Genomic DNA, 12,956 nt, shown 5'->3' on the forward strand with positions numbered 1-12,956 from the left:
AATATCTCACTAGATAATGAATATAGAGATGTCCTGCCGAGCATATTTTAATGGATGAATATCAGCTAACATATGGCTGATAAAAATCTGATCCTTTCTTTACCATACGCAAAAAATAAATAAATAAATTATGGTGCTTCTTCTATGGATTTTCTTTGATTTTGCTTTTTATCTACAGTATACCTGTAAACCATTCTGTCCAGAGAGAAGAGATTTTTTCTTAAATATGTCAGTTTGGGTTAGCAGATTTACATTTACACCTGGTACCATGCAATATGTATGTGGATAGCTTTTTTTGGTGTCTTACATCTAACCAGTGAGTGAGGGCAGAAGTTTCATTAATCAAGTCAAGACTTCTCAACTGTGGAAACATCCGGGTCTAACGACAGCTTGTTATTTATTACCTGCAGCACCAGCTGGTCCTAAACTGGTCTATATGTTGGTCTATGTGCCGCGTGGTGGGATGTGGTGGCGAGCCGAAGCCTGGCAGGATGTGCGTCTCTGGACGGAGCTTGCAGGGGAGCGCTCCAAAGTTACACACCCGTCCAAAATCACAAAGAGCAAGGGAGGCAATTGGCTTGACAGCACATGTAATAGAGACTGCAAAACCTCGTCGCCCGAGGGCCCTCGCCAGAGTAGCAGTCGTGGAGAGTGGCGGGGGTTTGGCTCGCTAAAAATGAGCCTGGGATCAGCTTTGTGAGGCTTCTCATGTCAGTCACATCCACAATCTTATTTTCGCTAAGCATCTGGAGGTTGGATCCGCAGTGAAATGTATTCACTGTGCGTGTTCGTGGCGCTGGTTTTACTTGGCACAGCAAGTGATAGCTCACTTTTAATATAGAGTAGAGAGTTAGGGAGCGGAGAATTCTTGAGGTGGACTGTAAAAACGCAGCAGCACAATGGACAATGAGCATGGCTGTGGTTTGGACTGTGGGGAGATCGCGGGGAGCCTGATGGAAACCTCGCAGGGCTGCCGTGAGCACGCGAGGTCAGGACATATGCTGACATGGACTTCTGGGCCCGAGCCAGAGCCGGAGAGGAGAGGAGAGGAAACGGAGGCCTCACGTCTGCTCAGCAGTGCTCCTCTTGTTTGTCTCTGACTTTACATCAAATGTTATCCTTTTACGAGATAAAACACAGTGCTATCTAACTAGACTTCTAATATGGATGTCTTTTGTTTGCGTTGAACAGAACACAAGTTCCAACATCTGGCAGGTTGAGAAGCTCAAGTGGTTTGGAATATCTAATAAAAGAACAAGACAGTTATGTTCTGCTAAAAACAAAGTCCTGATGACCTGAAGTATGTGTGATATGACACTAGCAGCCCAAGTAGAAACACAAAATGTTCAATTTCTTGGTTGGTGTTTGATAATATTTAAGTAAATCTGAATCCTGTATAAAATCCACAAATCATTCAAATCATTTCAGGCACCAATTTAGGTTCAGCTTTCAACATTTCAAGTAGGGATTCCCCAATCCGACTTTGTCAGTACTGATACCAATACTCAAGCTCTGGGTATCGGCCGATACCGGGTACCGATCCGATACCAGTGTTCAGTTAATAGGCTGTATCCCTCACTGTGTGGAAGTGACTGGGATCATTCTTTTATGTGTAAGGCAACATCTGGTTCAACTTAAAAGTGCCTTCCTAACTTTGTAAAACAAAATGTAACAAAAAAATACATAAATAAAAAATATACTGAATTGTTATTTATTATTAGAAAAATAAATCTTGCACCAGCAACGTATTAAAAAATTCTTTAAAATTAACAGAAATTGCAATTCAAGTGTAAATATTTTTAATGCAGCAACAAATTGGTCAAAGCTTAAACAGAAATTTAAATTCCAGTCTATAATGTATACAGTATATAAATATAGAATTGAATTGAATAGATCGGCCCCATTGTCACCGATATCTGATCTAGCTGTCTGAATCAGTATCATCCAGATATCTGATGTCGGTATCAGTATCGGTGCATCCTTAATTTTAAGAAACAAAAGTAATAATTCAAATTTGTTTTTTATGCTTTTTTTTCATGTTGAATGACTTACTTCCAAGAAACGTATGAGCACATCTCTGGTAAGCAGACGATTTAAAGTAGTGCTTTTGTGAGTGATTCTTTGTGTCAATTAAATAATTTGATCGATTAGTTGACAAAATCGTATGAGTGTTAGTCGACTAAGAATTTCGAGGACAGCCCTAAAATTTTGTAGAATAAAATCAAAGATTAATAATCAAAGAACTATTTTGCCAGATAAACTACATATTTGCTCGTTAGATAACAACTAAATAAATGTTTTATATTTCTAAAAACAGAGAAGATATAAGATTGGATAAGTCCCAGCTTAAAAAAATCCAGATATTTCACCAACTTGAAATTGGATCCAAAATTGGAGCCGGCAATCAGAACCCAACCCTGTTCCTTTTTCCTATGTGTTGATTCTGACTACCCGTCCAGCTTCCCCCTAACCAAACAACCGCACAACTGACTAAGCATCCCATTCATTCAAGTATTGTATTTCACTTATGTCTGATGAGAGCACCAGGTCTTTTGTTTGGTCTTTTTGTGATGTGTTGGCAAAGCCCCCGCACCCCCACCCCGACCCCCCTTTCACAGCCAAGCTGTCAGGAGGAGCGTGTTGTCCTTAAGAATGAGACAGGCCAACAACAGGCCAACATCTGATTAGCATTCACGGCACTATCTCCACTCCCTTGGTATTTTATTACCACAGGTGCAGGGGCATTCATTGATCAGATGCACGCTACAGGCGAAGGTTAGCCCTTAATTGAAAACAGCTCTATTTATACACCTGCAGGCACTAAAGGTCTCCAAGAGAGCACGGGGAGGTTGAAAAGAAGAGAAAGGAAAGGGGGGGGGGGGCGGAAAAAACACAGAGCAGTGACAGAGCAGTGAAAAAAGACATGCCTTGGGAGACATAGGTTAAGGCCTACAGGGACGGCAAAATGCATTCCCAAAACAGCGAGGCTAGTGCCATGAGAGGATAAGTATGCAGGTGCAAAGGTCTTTAGGGAACATTTCTGAAACAAAGATTACCATTTGTTGAAAGGAGGCACAAATAAATGCAAATCCAAATGATTATTCCTTACATGACTTTTTGGATGGATTTTTTTTCTTCATCGAGTTTGTTTACCGTAACAGCTGCCAGTTTCTGTGGCCACGCCACTCGCTCCGAAACAGTGTACTGATTGTGCTCGGCCACTTTGCAGGTGGTACATTGCATCCCGGGGCTCGTGTTTTCACAATGCGACCATAACAAGAGGTCAGGGGGTCAGTTTGGTGGAAGTCCAATCAGAAAAACCACAGAGGAAAGAGCAATCTGCATTTAGACAGAGAGGTGGTGGTGGTGGTGGTGGTGGTGTGGGGGGGGGGGACGCAGCTTAAACGTGCCACTTTTGATGGAAAAAGTCTGCGAATGCTGTTCAGTTTTTTTTTTCCTGTCTTGTCAAGGTCTGTGTGGGAGAGCAATGAAAGCTGTAAATTAGTTCAGAACGCATATATAAAACAATATGTCAGCTTATAGTCGCCTACAGGTTGTTGGCATTGAAGCACTAATCCAAACAGCAGGTGAAATGTATCTACACTTCACTCTCAGGTCACATAATGACTGACAAAAGTGTGAAAACCATAGCAGAAAAATCTGATAATTAAATCAATAAATAAGCTACAATTTACCTAGAACAGGATCACATTCAATGTAAAGTATTTTGCTTTTGAAAATAGCATAACCCCGCTGGTTAATTACCTCTGAGAGGATTCAAAAACCACGTGCTGCTGTCGGGCCAGCTTAGAACAATACTGTTAAACTGTTATGAGCGATGTCTTTTCCAGCCAATGTCCGATTATTAACGGAGCATTTTCAGCGCCGATGAAAAACAAGCTACTCTATAACTGATGATGGCAAAAGTCCCACACAAAAGTGAGTCAGGAAAGGCTATTCTGAGACCGTTCTGTATTTGAACCAAATATTTCCGTGTAATTAAAGTGACCTGGGCAGATGGATGGATAGAGAGCCAGTCGTGTTTTAAATCTGGCACAAAAATATCTCTTCTCGTTGTTTCAAAGTCATGCTTTTTGGTACATGATTCCTGTCAAAGTCGATATAAAAAAGACCAAAGGGAAACAACCCTGCTCCCTTATTACACTTGTGGTGTTGACACTCATTAAACACGTGCGCCTGGTTAAGACAAAGTTCAACTGGTTTTGCATTCGTAGTCCAAATAATGTAATTTTAGAGGAACATTCTGCTGAAAATGTGTCTTTTGAATATCAAATATTCAATCTGTGAAAGATGCAAATGGAGCATTTTCCAATTAAAGGTCCCATATGGTGCTCATTTTAAGGTTCTTACTTGTATTTTGTGTTTCTACTAGAACATGTTTACATGCTGTAATGTTCAAAAAAAAGTTTTTTTTCCCTCATACTGTCTGCTTGAATATACCTGTATTCACCCTCTGTCTGAAACACGTTTTAGTGCATTTCAACGGAATTGCGTTGCTAGGCAACAGTGGGTCCATGTCTACTTCCTGTCAGCTGATGTTATTTACATACAATGCAACAGGAAATAAACTGGGACACATTTAGAATGTTTATGTTTAAAACTGTGTAAACCGTCTAAATATTGTATATTTGTGACATCACAAATGGACAGAAATCCTAACGGTTTGTTTCAAACACAATTTCTGAATACGGGCTGTGTGTATTTCTCCTTATATTCAGAGTTTTAATAGTTTAACAGTATTTATAAAGCACTTAAACCTGCTTTATAATATAAAAGACATGAAAATCTCACTTTTTACAATATGGGACCTTTAAGACGTGGGGTATGTTGATATTATTCAGGTTTTAGGAGCAGTCTTTGGACATGTATTCAGCACATTCAGAATATGCGTCTCAATCAGGAGCAAATATCGCAACGCCGACTTTTATGAGCTACCTTACCAGAGTTCCCCCCTTGTGGGGGTAAGGGTGTAAGAAAATATCGATACACGGGCATCAAGATATTATGATACTGTATCGATTCTCAGAAACATGATTTTGAATTAACCTCTTAAAAACAGCCTGCCGTCGGGTCCGACCGCTATTCGATCTTTTGGAGATTGTAGTGGGCTCGGTTTTAACGAATGAGTAGAGTGAAGATACTGGCATCATATGAAACGAGAAATCTTAAAGAATTAATTGATACCAACCATGTCATACTAGTTTGTCACAAAGGAAGCTAAATGACGCTCCAAATTTGTGCAAAATTTTGGCGAGAAAAAAACGGCATGGCCATTTTCAAAGGGGTCCATTGACCTCTGACCTCCAGATATGTGAATGTAAATGGGTTCTACGGGTACCCACGAGTCTCCCCTTTACAGACATGCCCATGTTATGATAATCACATGCAGTTTTGAGCAAAAAACATGCAGTTTTTTGCATGCAGTATAAATTTGTTATTTTCGGATATTCTAAAAATGGTGTATCTCTGGAGTGTTCTTTATACTATGACAGTTTTCCTAAATTTATAATATAAATTATTATTTATTATTAGATTAAATTTAAAAAATCGCCTTGCTTACAGCATCACAATATATTGCAATATATTGAATTGTTCCCCCTGTATCACGGGTTGTGTATTGGCAGAATCTTGCCGACACACAGCCCTACATGGGGGTGAGTATTTGATACTCAAAAGATAGATTTTCTGTAGAGTATTCCTTTAAAATCAATCTGACTGGATGTTCCTGATCCTGTATTAAAAGCCGCCTCTGAAACAGTCTCTACATGGACGTCGATCTTGGAGAGGGAACAGACTACCGTGTATATAACATCCTAATGTTCCCGTACAACGTTTCCCTGGATCCTGTTGGGACAAGATAAAAGGCTTTGTGGCCTAATATCACTGTAACTGCAGGTGTGGAGGCTCCCATTTCACCAGTGTCACTGATGTTCACAGACGTTTGGAGGGAGGGAGGGAGGGGAGGGGGGGCAACGGCGAGACATCTGCACGTTTGGATAAGCATCTGAGGGTTCAATCAAATTCAACACCTAGCAGGTAAATGTTTGGATACCCTGTGTGTGTGTGTGTGTGTGTGTGTGTGTGTGTGTGTGCGGTGAATTATTTGGAGTCTGTTCTGGCTTGTCATCAAAGGAAACACCACAACCACATGGCTTTATCAAGAATGAGAACAATATCTGTGTGATCATTTTCCTCAGGAGGGGCAGTTTATACAGGACTCCAGTTTGTAGTTTTGTCATCCAGCTTGTTTATGTTAACCATTTTATTTGACTTTAGACAGATGGGCAGGCCTTGTTCAAATAAAAGCCCTGTTCGTGTAGGACACGGACTTGATGAATTACTCCCATTTATCCTGTCTTTTGTAAAATGCAATCATAAAGGATTATACAAGCTGCTCAAACCGCTACCGCACCGGATACAGCTATAAAAAATTCAGATTTTATGACCTGTCATGCCTTGATTAGCAGAGCAGAACTTCAGCCCAAAATGTGTTTTACATGTTCCTCTAGATGCTACTGCTGCTGCTGCTCGCTGCAGGAAGACAGAAATCCTGTCTCAGAAAAACAGGAAGAAAAACATGTTGTGAACTATATTTGATATATTTAGCATTTAGCAACACTCTGTTGTGGGACTTAAACAGCGATTAGGTCAACAATTAGTCAAATAGTCAATAATTAGTCAATAAGTCAATACAATGAACCACAAGACACGAACATCAAGAAGCAGAGACGGCCGTATTAGAGTTATGTCTTAACTTGCAGATCCTATCTTAACTGGTTATTAGGGTTAGGAGCTGATTATGGAAAAAAGCCATTACAGATGAACAGTTCCTAAGTCAATGTTAACTTGTGTATTACACGAGCATCCTAACTTCCCAAAATCTTAAACAAACTCTCCTAACTTCAGGATAACCGTTAAGCTCGTATTTGATTTTTTTTCCTTTATTTACAATTGAGAACCAACTCTCATTTACAATGACGACCTGGCCAAGAGGCAGCGACAGAAGGCAAGTCACTATCAGAACATAAACTAGTGCACTAAAACAACATTAGACAAGATTAAAACATCACAATATATAGGGCATATACGGTATCACTTGTCAGAGTACTTACTTTTATTGATAGCATCAACTTTGGTTGCCAGATACGACAGAGACTGTGTCTGCTCTTTTGTCTACCGAGTTAGTGTTGTTGTAAATTTACCAAAAAGAACATCTTTGGATTTCTCTACAGATGTTACAAACACCTGTAACTCATCTCGTCTTATCCTGCCGTTGTTTTTGCTCCATTTTGTTTTATATGTAAACTTATGACTTTATTCTCAAAATCTCAGATTTTTTTTCCCTCAAAGTGGCCCTAGTACTCCATCGTACATTTGCACTTGGGCCCTCACTGCATTAGACTTATATACTATATACTTAGACTATAAACTGTTACCTTCATCACAATGCTCAAATGTTTTGCGGCTCCAGACAGAATTCTTTTTTTGATAGTAAAGGTTGCCGACCCCTGGTCATGCAGATGACATCTCAGAGTGATCATGGTGGGTTGGGTGAGCATTTAACTCACATTAGCCGGCTCCTGCTGTAGAAAGTGTTGCTCTTCGTAGCCTCTGCAGCCTGTGCAGCTGCTTTCTTCTCCTCAAATTCCTCTCTGCTCAGGACGGTGCCCTTGTGGCCGTGCTCCACCAGCTTACGGGCCAACTCCCTGCTCTGCAAGAGAAAAGACACGGAGAGGGGATACATTCCTATAGTCAGGGCTGGAGATCGTCAGAATTTGAATTTTGGCATGGGAGTGCTCTCTTTTATGACTATTAAATGTCAGAAAGTAGTGAAAATGCCTATCACAATTTCCCTGAGCTCAAGGTGACGTCCTCTTGCTTGTTCTGTCTGCCAAACAGCCCGAAAACCTACAGATATTCAATTTACAATGATATAAAACAGAGAACAGCAGCATTTCCTCACACGTTAGAAGCTGGGACCAGAAAAGATTTGGCACATTTGCTTGACAAATGATTTAAACAGTTCAATTTCTTTTGATCCACACGTTCTCATCCCAACTCGTCACATACGCCCGCTTTGTCATGCCCCTTGGCGTCACTTAAATTACCTGTGGTGACCTCTAGGATAATCACAGCCTCATGAAACTTTACAGCCACAAACTGGAGACCTAGAGCATTCAGAGGATGGATGGCTTTCCTAGCTAGATTGACAGTAAGGGGGTTTCTGTGCAGTTTACACAACACAAGTGCTCGCCATCCAATCACCGAAAAATGCAGATCTGCATTTATCACATTCCTGTAACATCCAGCATCAGAGCATGACTCTGAGAGGACGCATCTCTTTGCAAATGAAACAAGGCAAAAGTGAGCATGGCTCACATACCCCCACTCACTGCTTGACCCCTACTAAAGTAGGGCCAAAGGTTTAGCCCTTTTGGAATTAATGGAATTAGTCTATTGAGCACGATCTAGCTTGTTATTAGCTGACCTTCCTCAAGTCCAGGGTGCACACAATTTTTGAAGTGTTGTGCACCCTGGACTTCTAACCCCCAAAAGGCACAACTAGACCACACTGTCAACCATCATACCAAATTTGAAGTTCCTAAGTTAAATAGTTTCCAAGTTCTGCTCCGGAAACAAAAGTGTGACTGACGAACGGAAGGACGGAAGGACGGAAAGACAAACACACGGAGCGCTATATACCCCCAACTACGTTGTCGCGGGGGTATAATGGATCATTTACCAAGTTCCTGCAACATCCTGGATTTGGGTCCAGCTCAGCAATCATTGAGTCCTGACAAATTCAATTTGAAATTCTGTCAGCCAGTTAGATTTAGGATTTACTCACCACTCTGGTCTTTAGTTTCAAACTGTTATTTCACCCCCTTCCCCAAAATATATAAGTGATATCGTTTAGTTTTGTGGGGTTAATGTGATTTCATGCCTACGCACAGGTCCATTCATTCTGTGTTTGTGTGTGTCAGTGCCTCTGCAGAGAGATTGTTAGCTACATTATTCCAATCACCGTCTTGCAGACCCGCCGTCATTAAAGCCAAGCCATAAAGTCATCATCTAAAAACCAAATCTTGCTGTCAAATCCTGTGGCTTGTCAGATCAAAGCTTCGGCCACATGTCCTCCTACCCAGAAATCCCAGCCTGCGTCCGCACCCCGAGAGGAAAAGTTATATTTTCCTTCAACTTTGATGTGGCTCACCAGAAATGAGTCTCAGACATTTGCCGGTCCCAAAATTGGCCTGAAAATCATTGTCTTCATTTTCAAGGCTCATTGAATAAGTCTATTTGAATGAGCTGCTTCTCGCAGTCGACACACCAGGACCTGGACTGATACTCCGCTACATCTATCCTGCAAAAGCCGTACGGACCTTGTAATAAAAAATCTTTAACTATCTAACTTTACTTTTCCGAGTTCATAAAGTCCTAAATAACAGGAAAATTAGGTTTATAATTAGCTGCTTTATCAGAAACACAGGCCTTATCAGCATGGCTGCACAGGTTAGATGACCCGGGCCGACTGTGGTGTGTCACAACACGGGGGTGATTGAGTTTGATAGTGATTGACTGCAGCTGATTATCAGGTCAGATATGAGTTGTTCTCCTCTCTGTGTGGACACAGGTGTTCAAACAAAGTGGCCCACTGCAGCAGCTACACATATCACTCGCAAGTGTGCCATCTGCTGGGCAAAAGCAGGAGTGACCCCCATTTCTGACGAGCAGGTTCAATTCAAGCCTATCTAGTAGCATACATTTAAAACCAGAAGAGAGCTGCATCAAGAAGATCTAAATACGATTCAAAGTTCCTCTGTTGACATGAAGATATACGTTTTAAAATAGACTCTTGAATTTCCTTCGGGATCAATAAAGTTTCTATCTGTCTATCTATCTATCTATCTATCTATCTATCTATCTATCTATCTACTTACTCAAACAAATAAACATGATCTACATATCATATATACATTTCAGGTAATAACAGCATTTGCAAAAGTGATGATTAAGCCTTTTGAATCCTTTAAACTAAAACTTTTTAAAGTGGCAGTAGGCGGTATATTTTTGGCATCACTGGGTAAAAATTGCATAATAACCTTTCAGCATATTGTAATTCAAGTGTTCTGAGAGAAAACTAGACTTCTGCTTCTCCTCATGGCTCTGTTTACAGGCTTTAGAACATCTAGCCCGTGACAGGAGACTTTGACCAATCACAGGTCATAGGGACGCGCCCCACTCGCGGTGTGTGAAAGAGAGACACTGCAGGTCCTTCTGCTGCTGGAACACTTTACATCAACATATAATAAAGGATTATCTGACCCAACGTGGACAAAAGGTGAAAAATATTACTCCATTACCAAGGTTGGAACTGAAATTTAAAAAAAAAAAAAAGGTACAGATACAGATCTTGGACAAAAGTGTCCATATATTATTGGTCCTGTAGTGTATGTTGAAGGATTGTGTGTTCTGTGTAGGGCAGGGGTCAGCAACCTTTACTATCATAATATTACGAGAAAAAAGTAGTAACATTTCGAGAATAAAGTCATAATATTATAAAGTAGTAATTTTACGTGTTATTTTATTTTTTTCTCGTAAAGTTATGACTTTATTCTCGTAATATTACGACTTTTTCCCCTCAATGTGGCCCTAATACTCCGTAGTACATTTGCACTTTAGCCCTCACTGCATTAGACTTATATACTATATACTTAGACTATAAACTGTGTTAACTTCATCACAATGCTCAAATGTTTTGTGGCTCCAGACAGATTTTGTATTTATTTTTTTGCCTAAAATGGCTCTTTTGATAGTAAATGTTGCTGACCCCTTGTTTAAACCCACAATTTAAACCCTTTAATACCAAACCTGTGTGTGAATGCCACCTAGTGTGCAACCACAGGTACTACACCAACAAAACTTACCTCCATGGCAAAAGCCAGCATTTATACACTGCTTTAATCCAGACAAAGTTAACTAATGCCTTATAGAAAATATCAAAAACAACGACAAACAACTAAAACTTTAAAAAAACTCGTACTTATGCACCTTAAATGCATTTAGAATAGGTAAAGCTGCCACTAAACACGTTTTGAGCACCATACACCAGATTCCATTCAATTATTTGGCAAGTGTGAGACATACCTCAAACAACTTCCATTAAATACATTTAACAATTTAAAAAATACAATAGTCAATACTGCAAATGCTTAGTTTAGTAAACGGCAAATAAATTACTAACAAGTCAACGTGTAAAATCGGTTTAAAGTTAGATAACGTTAGATAACAGCTGCAGGTTTTAGAAGCAACAGCTCTGAAACAAGTGATTTTGTGATATTAATAAGAACAGATTGGGGGATTTAGTACATGCCGAATTGAAGAAGAGGAGTAAGTGATTTTAAAAAAGTCAAAAGTTGTGTTTTTGTAACGTGAAGTGTTTGCATTAACGCAGAGATTACCTTAAATTGACAGTTTAGTGAATGCGGTTCTGCAGTGGTGTAACGTTGCAAAACAGAACGGGTTAAATAACTACCACTGGAGGAATAAAGTCAACAGTTTGTACTAAAGAGACTCACTTTTAAGTAAAATACATCCATCGGCGTGACTTTGGAGTCGAGGTAATCTTCGTAGACTTTAAACTGAGTCAAAGAGTCGTGGAAACGAGAGGCGGTGCCGTTGTTGTTGTTCTCCATCTTCACTGCGCTGTGTGTTGTTAAAGGTTGCTATGGCAACCGCCTTACCTGTCAGGTTGCGTCACAGGAAGCGGAAGTCAAGAAGTCAAGTCGCATGTGGGGGAAAACATTACTAACATGGTACAGATTCAGAAATAATTCATCCATAACATAGGGTGAAAACATTTGAGCATTGTGATGAAGGTAACAGTTTATAGTGTAAGTACATAGTATATAAGTCTAATGCAGTGAGGGCCAAAGAGACAATGTACTACAGAGTATTAGGGCCACATTGAGGGAAACAAATCTGAGATTTCAAGAATAAAGTCATAATATTACAAGAAAAGTCGTAATATTAAGTGAATAAAGTCATAATATTACAAGAAAAGTCGTAATATTAAGTGAATAAAGTCATAATATTACAAGAAAAGTCGTAATATTAAGTGAATAAAGTCATAACTTTGCGAGAAAAAAGTTGTTATATAACGAGAAGAAAGACATAATATTACGAGAATAAAGTCATAAACAAGAAAAAAAGAAAATAACACGTAAAATGACTTTATAATATTACGACTTTATTCTCGAAATCTCAGATTTATTTTTTTTCCTCAATGTGGCCCTAATACTCCGTCGTACTGTCGTACCATAGACCTACAACAATGATAAATTAAAATTAAAATGTAAACAAAAAACAGTTATTCATTTCCAACGGGCGCCGGCGGTGCTGTTGCTGTTCTCCATCTTCACTGCGCTGTGTTGTAAAAGGTTGCTATAGCAACTAGCTTACCTGTCAGTTTGGCGCCACGTCACAGGAAGCAGAAGTCAACAAGTCAAGTCGCATGTGGGGGAAAACATTACTCAAAACATTACTAAAATGGTGCAATCAGATTCAGAAATAATTCATACATAAGAAAGGGTGAATTGCCGTAAAGTGAGACGCCTAATCTCCAGTGGGTGTAGGTCTTCCTCAAACAAATAAAAGTCAATAATACCATTGAAATTTAAAGGGGACTGTTTGTAAGATTCAGAAATGCTTGTTAACAGCCACCTGTGGCCGTTAAGTCAACGAAAGTCAGAGTGGTACTGGGTGTGGATTTAATGTATTGGCTTAATATCATAATATATATAGTTTAGTCTCTTTGCTTCTAAACTCTTTGGTGAAACTGCGGTAACTTGAGCTGCAGAGTGCTAAACCGTGATACCGCCGGCCGCCGTCTGACTTCCGTTGCTCCTAAAGTAGTGTTATTATGGTATGGATGA

General features: G+C 39.8%; 1 protein-coding gene across 2 annotated transcripts in view; it reads right to left on the reverse strand.

The window, feature by feature from the left end:
- Positions 1–11,752, reverse strand: part of cfap299 (cilia and flagella associated protein 299) — a 90,755-nt gene extending 79,003 nt beyond the window's left edge. For both annotated transcript variants that reach the window (XM_037776598.1, XM_037776599.1), the window contains exons 1-2: positions 11,601–11,752; positions 7,590–7,732 (exon numbers count right to left, since the gene is read on the reverse strand). In XM_037776598.1, the coding sequence (XP_037632526.1) occupies positions 7,590–7,732; positions 11,601–11,717 (260 nt within the window). In that variant the 5' untranslated portion in view covers positions 11,718–11,752. The remainder of the gene's footprint in view (positions 1–7,589; positions 7,733–11,600) is intronic.
- Between the last annotated feature and the right edge of the window lie 1,204 nt (positions 11,753–12,956).

The sequence above is a fragment of the Sebastes umbrosus genome, chromosome 8, assembly GCF_015220745.1.
Source record: "Sebastes umbrosus isolate fSebUmb1 chromosome 8, fSebUmb1.pri, whole genome shotgun sequence".
In the NCBI taxonomy this organism is placed as follows: domain Eukaryota; kingdom Metazoa; phylum Chordata; class Actinopteri; order Perciformes; family Sebastidae; genus Sebastes; species Sebastes umbrosus.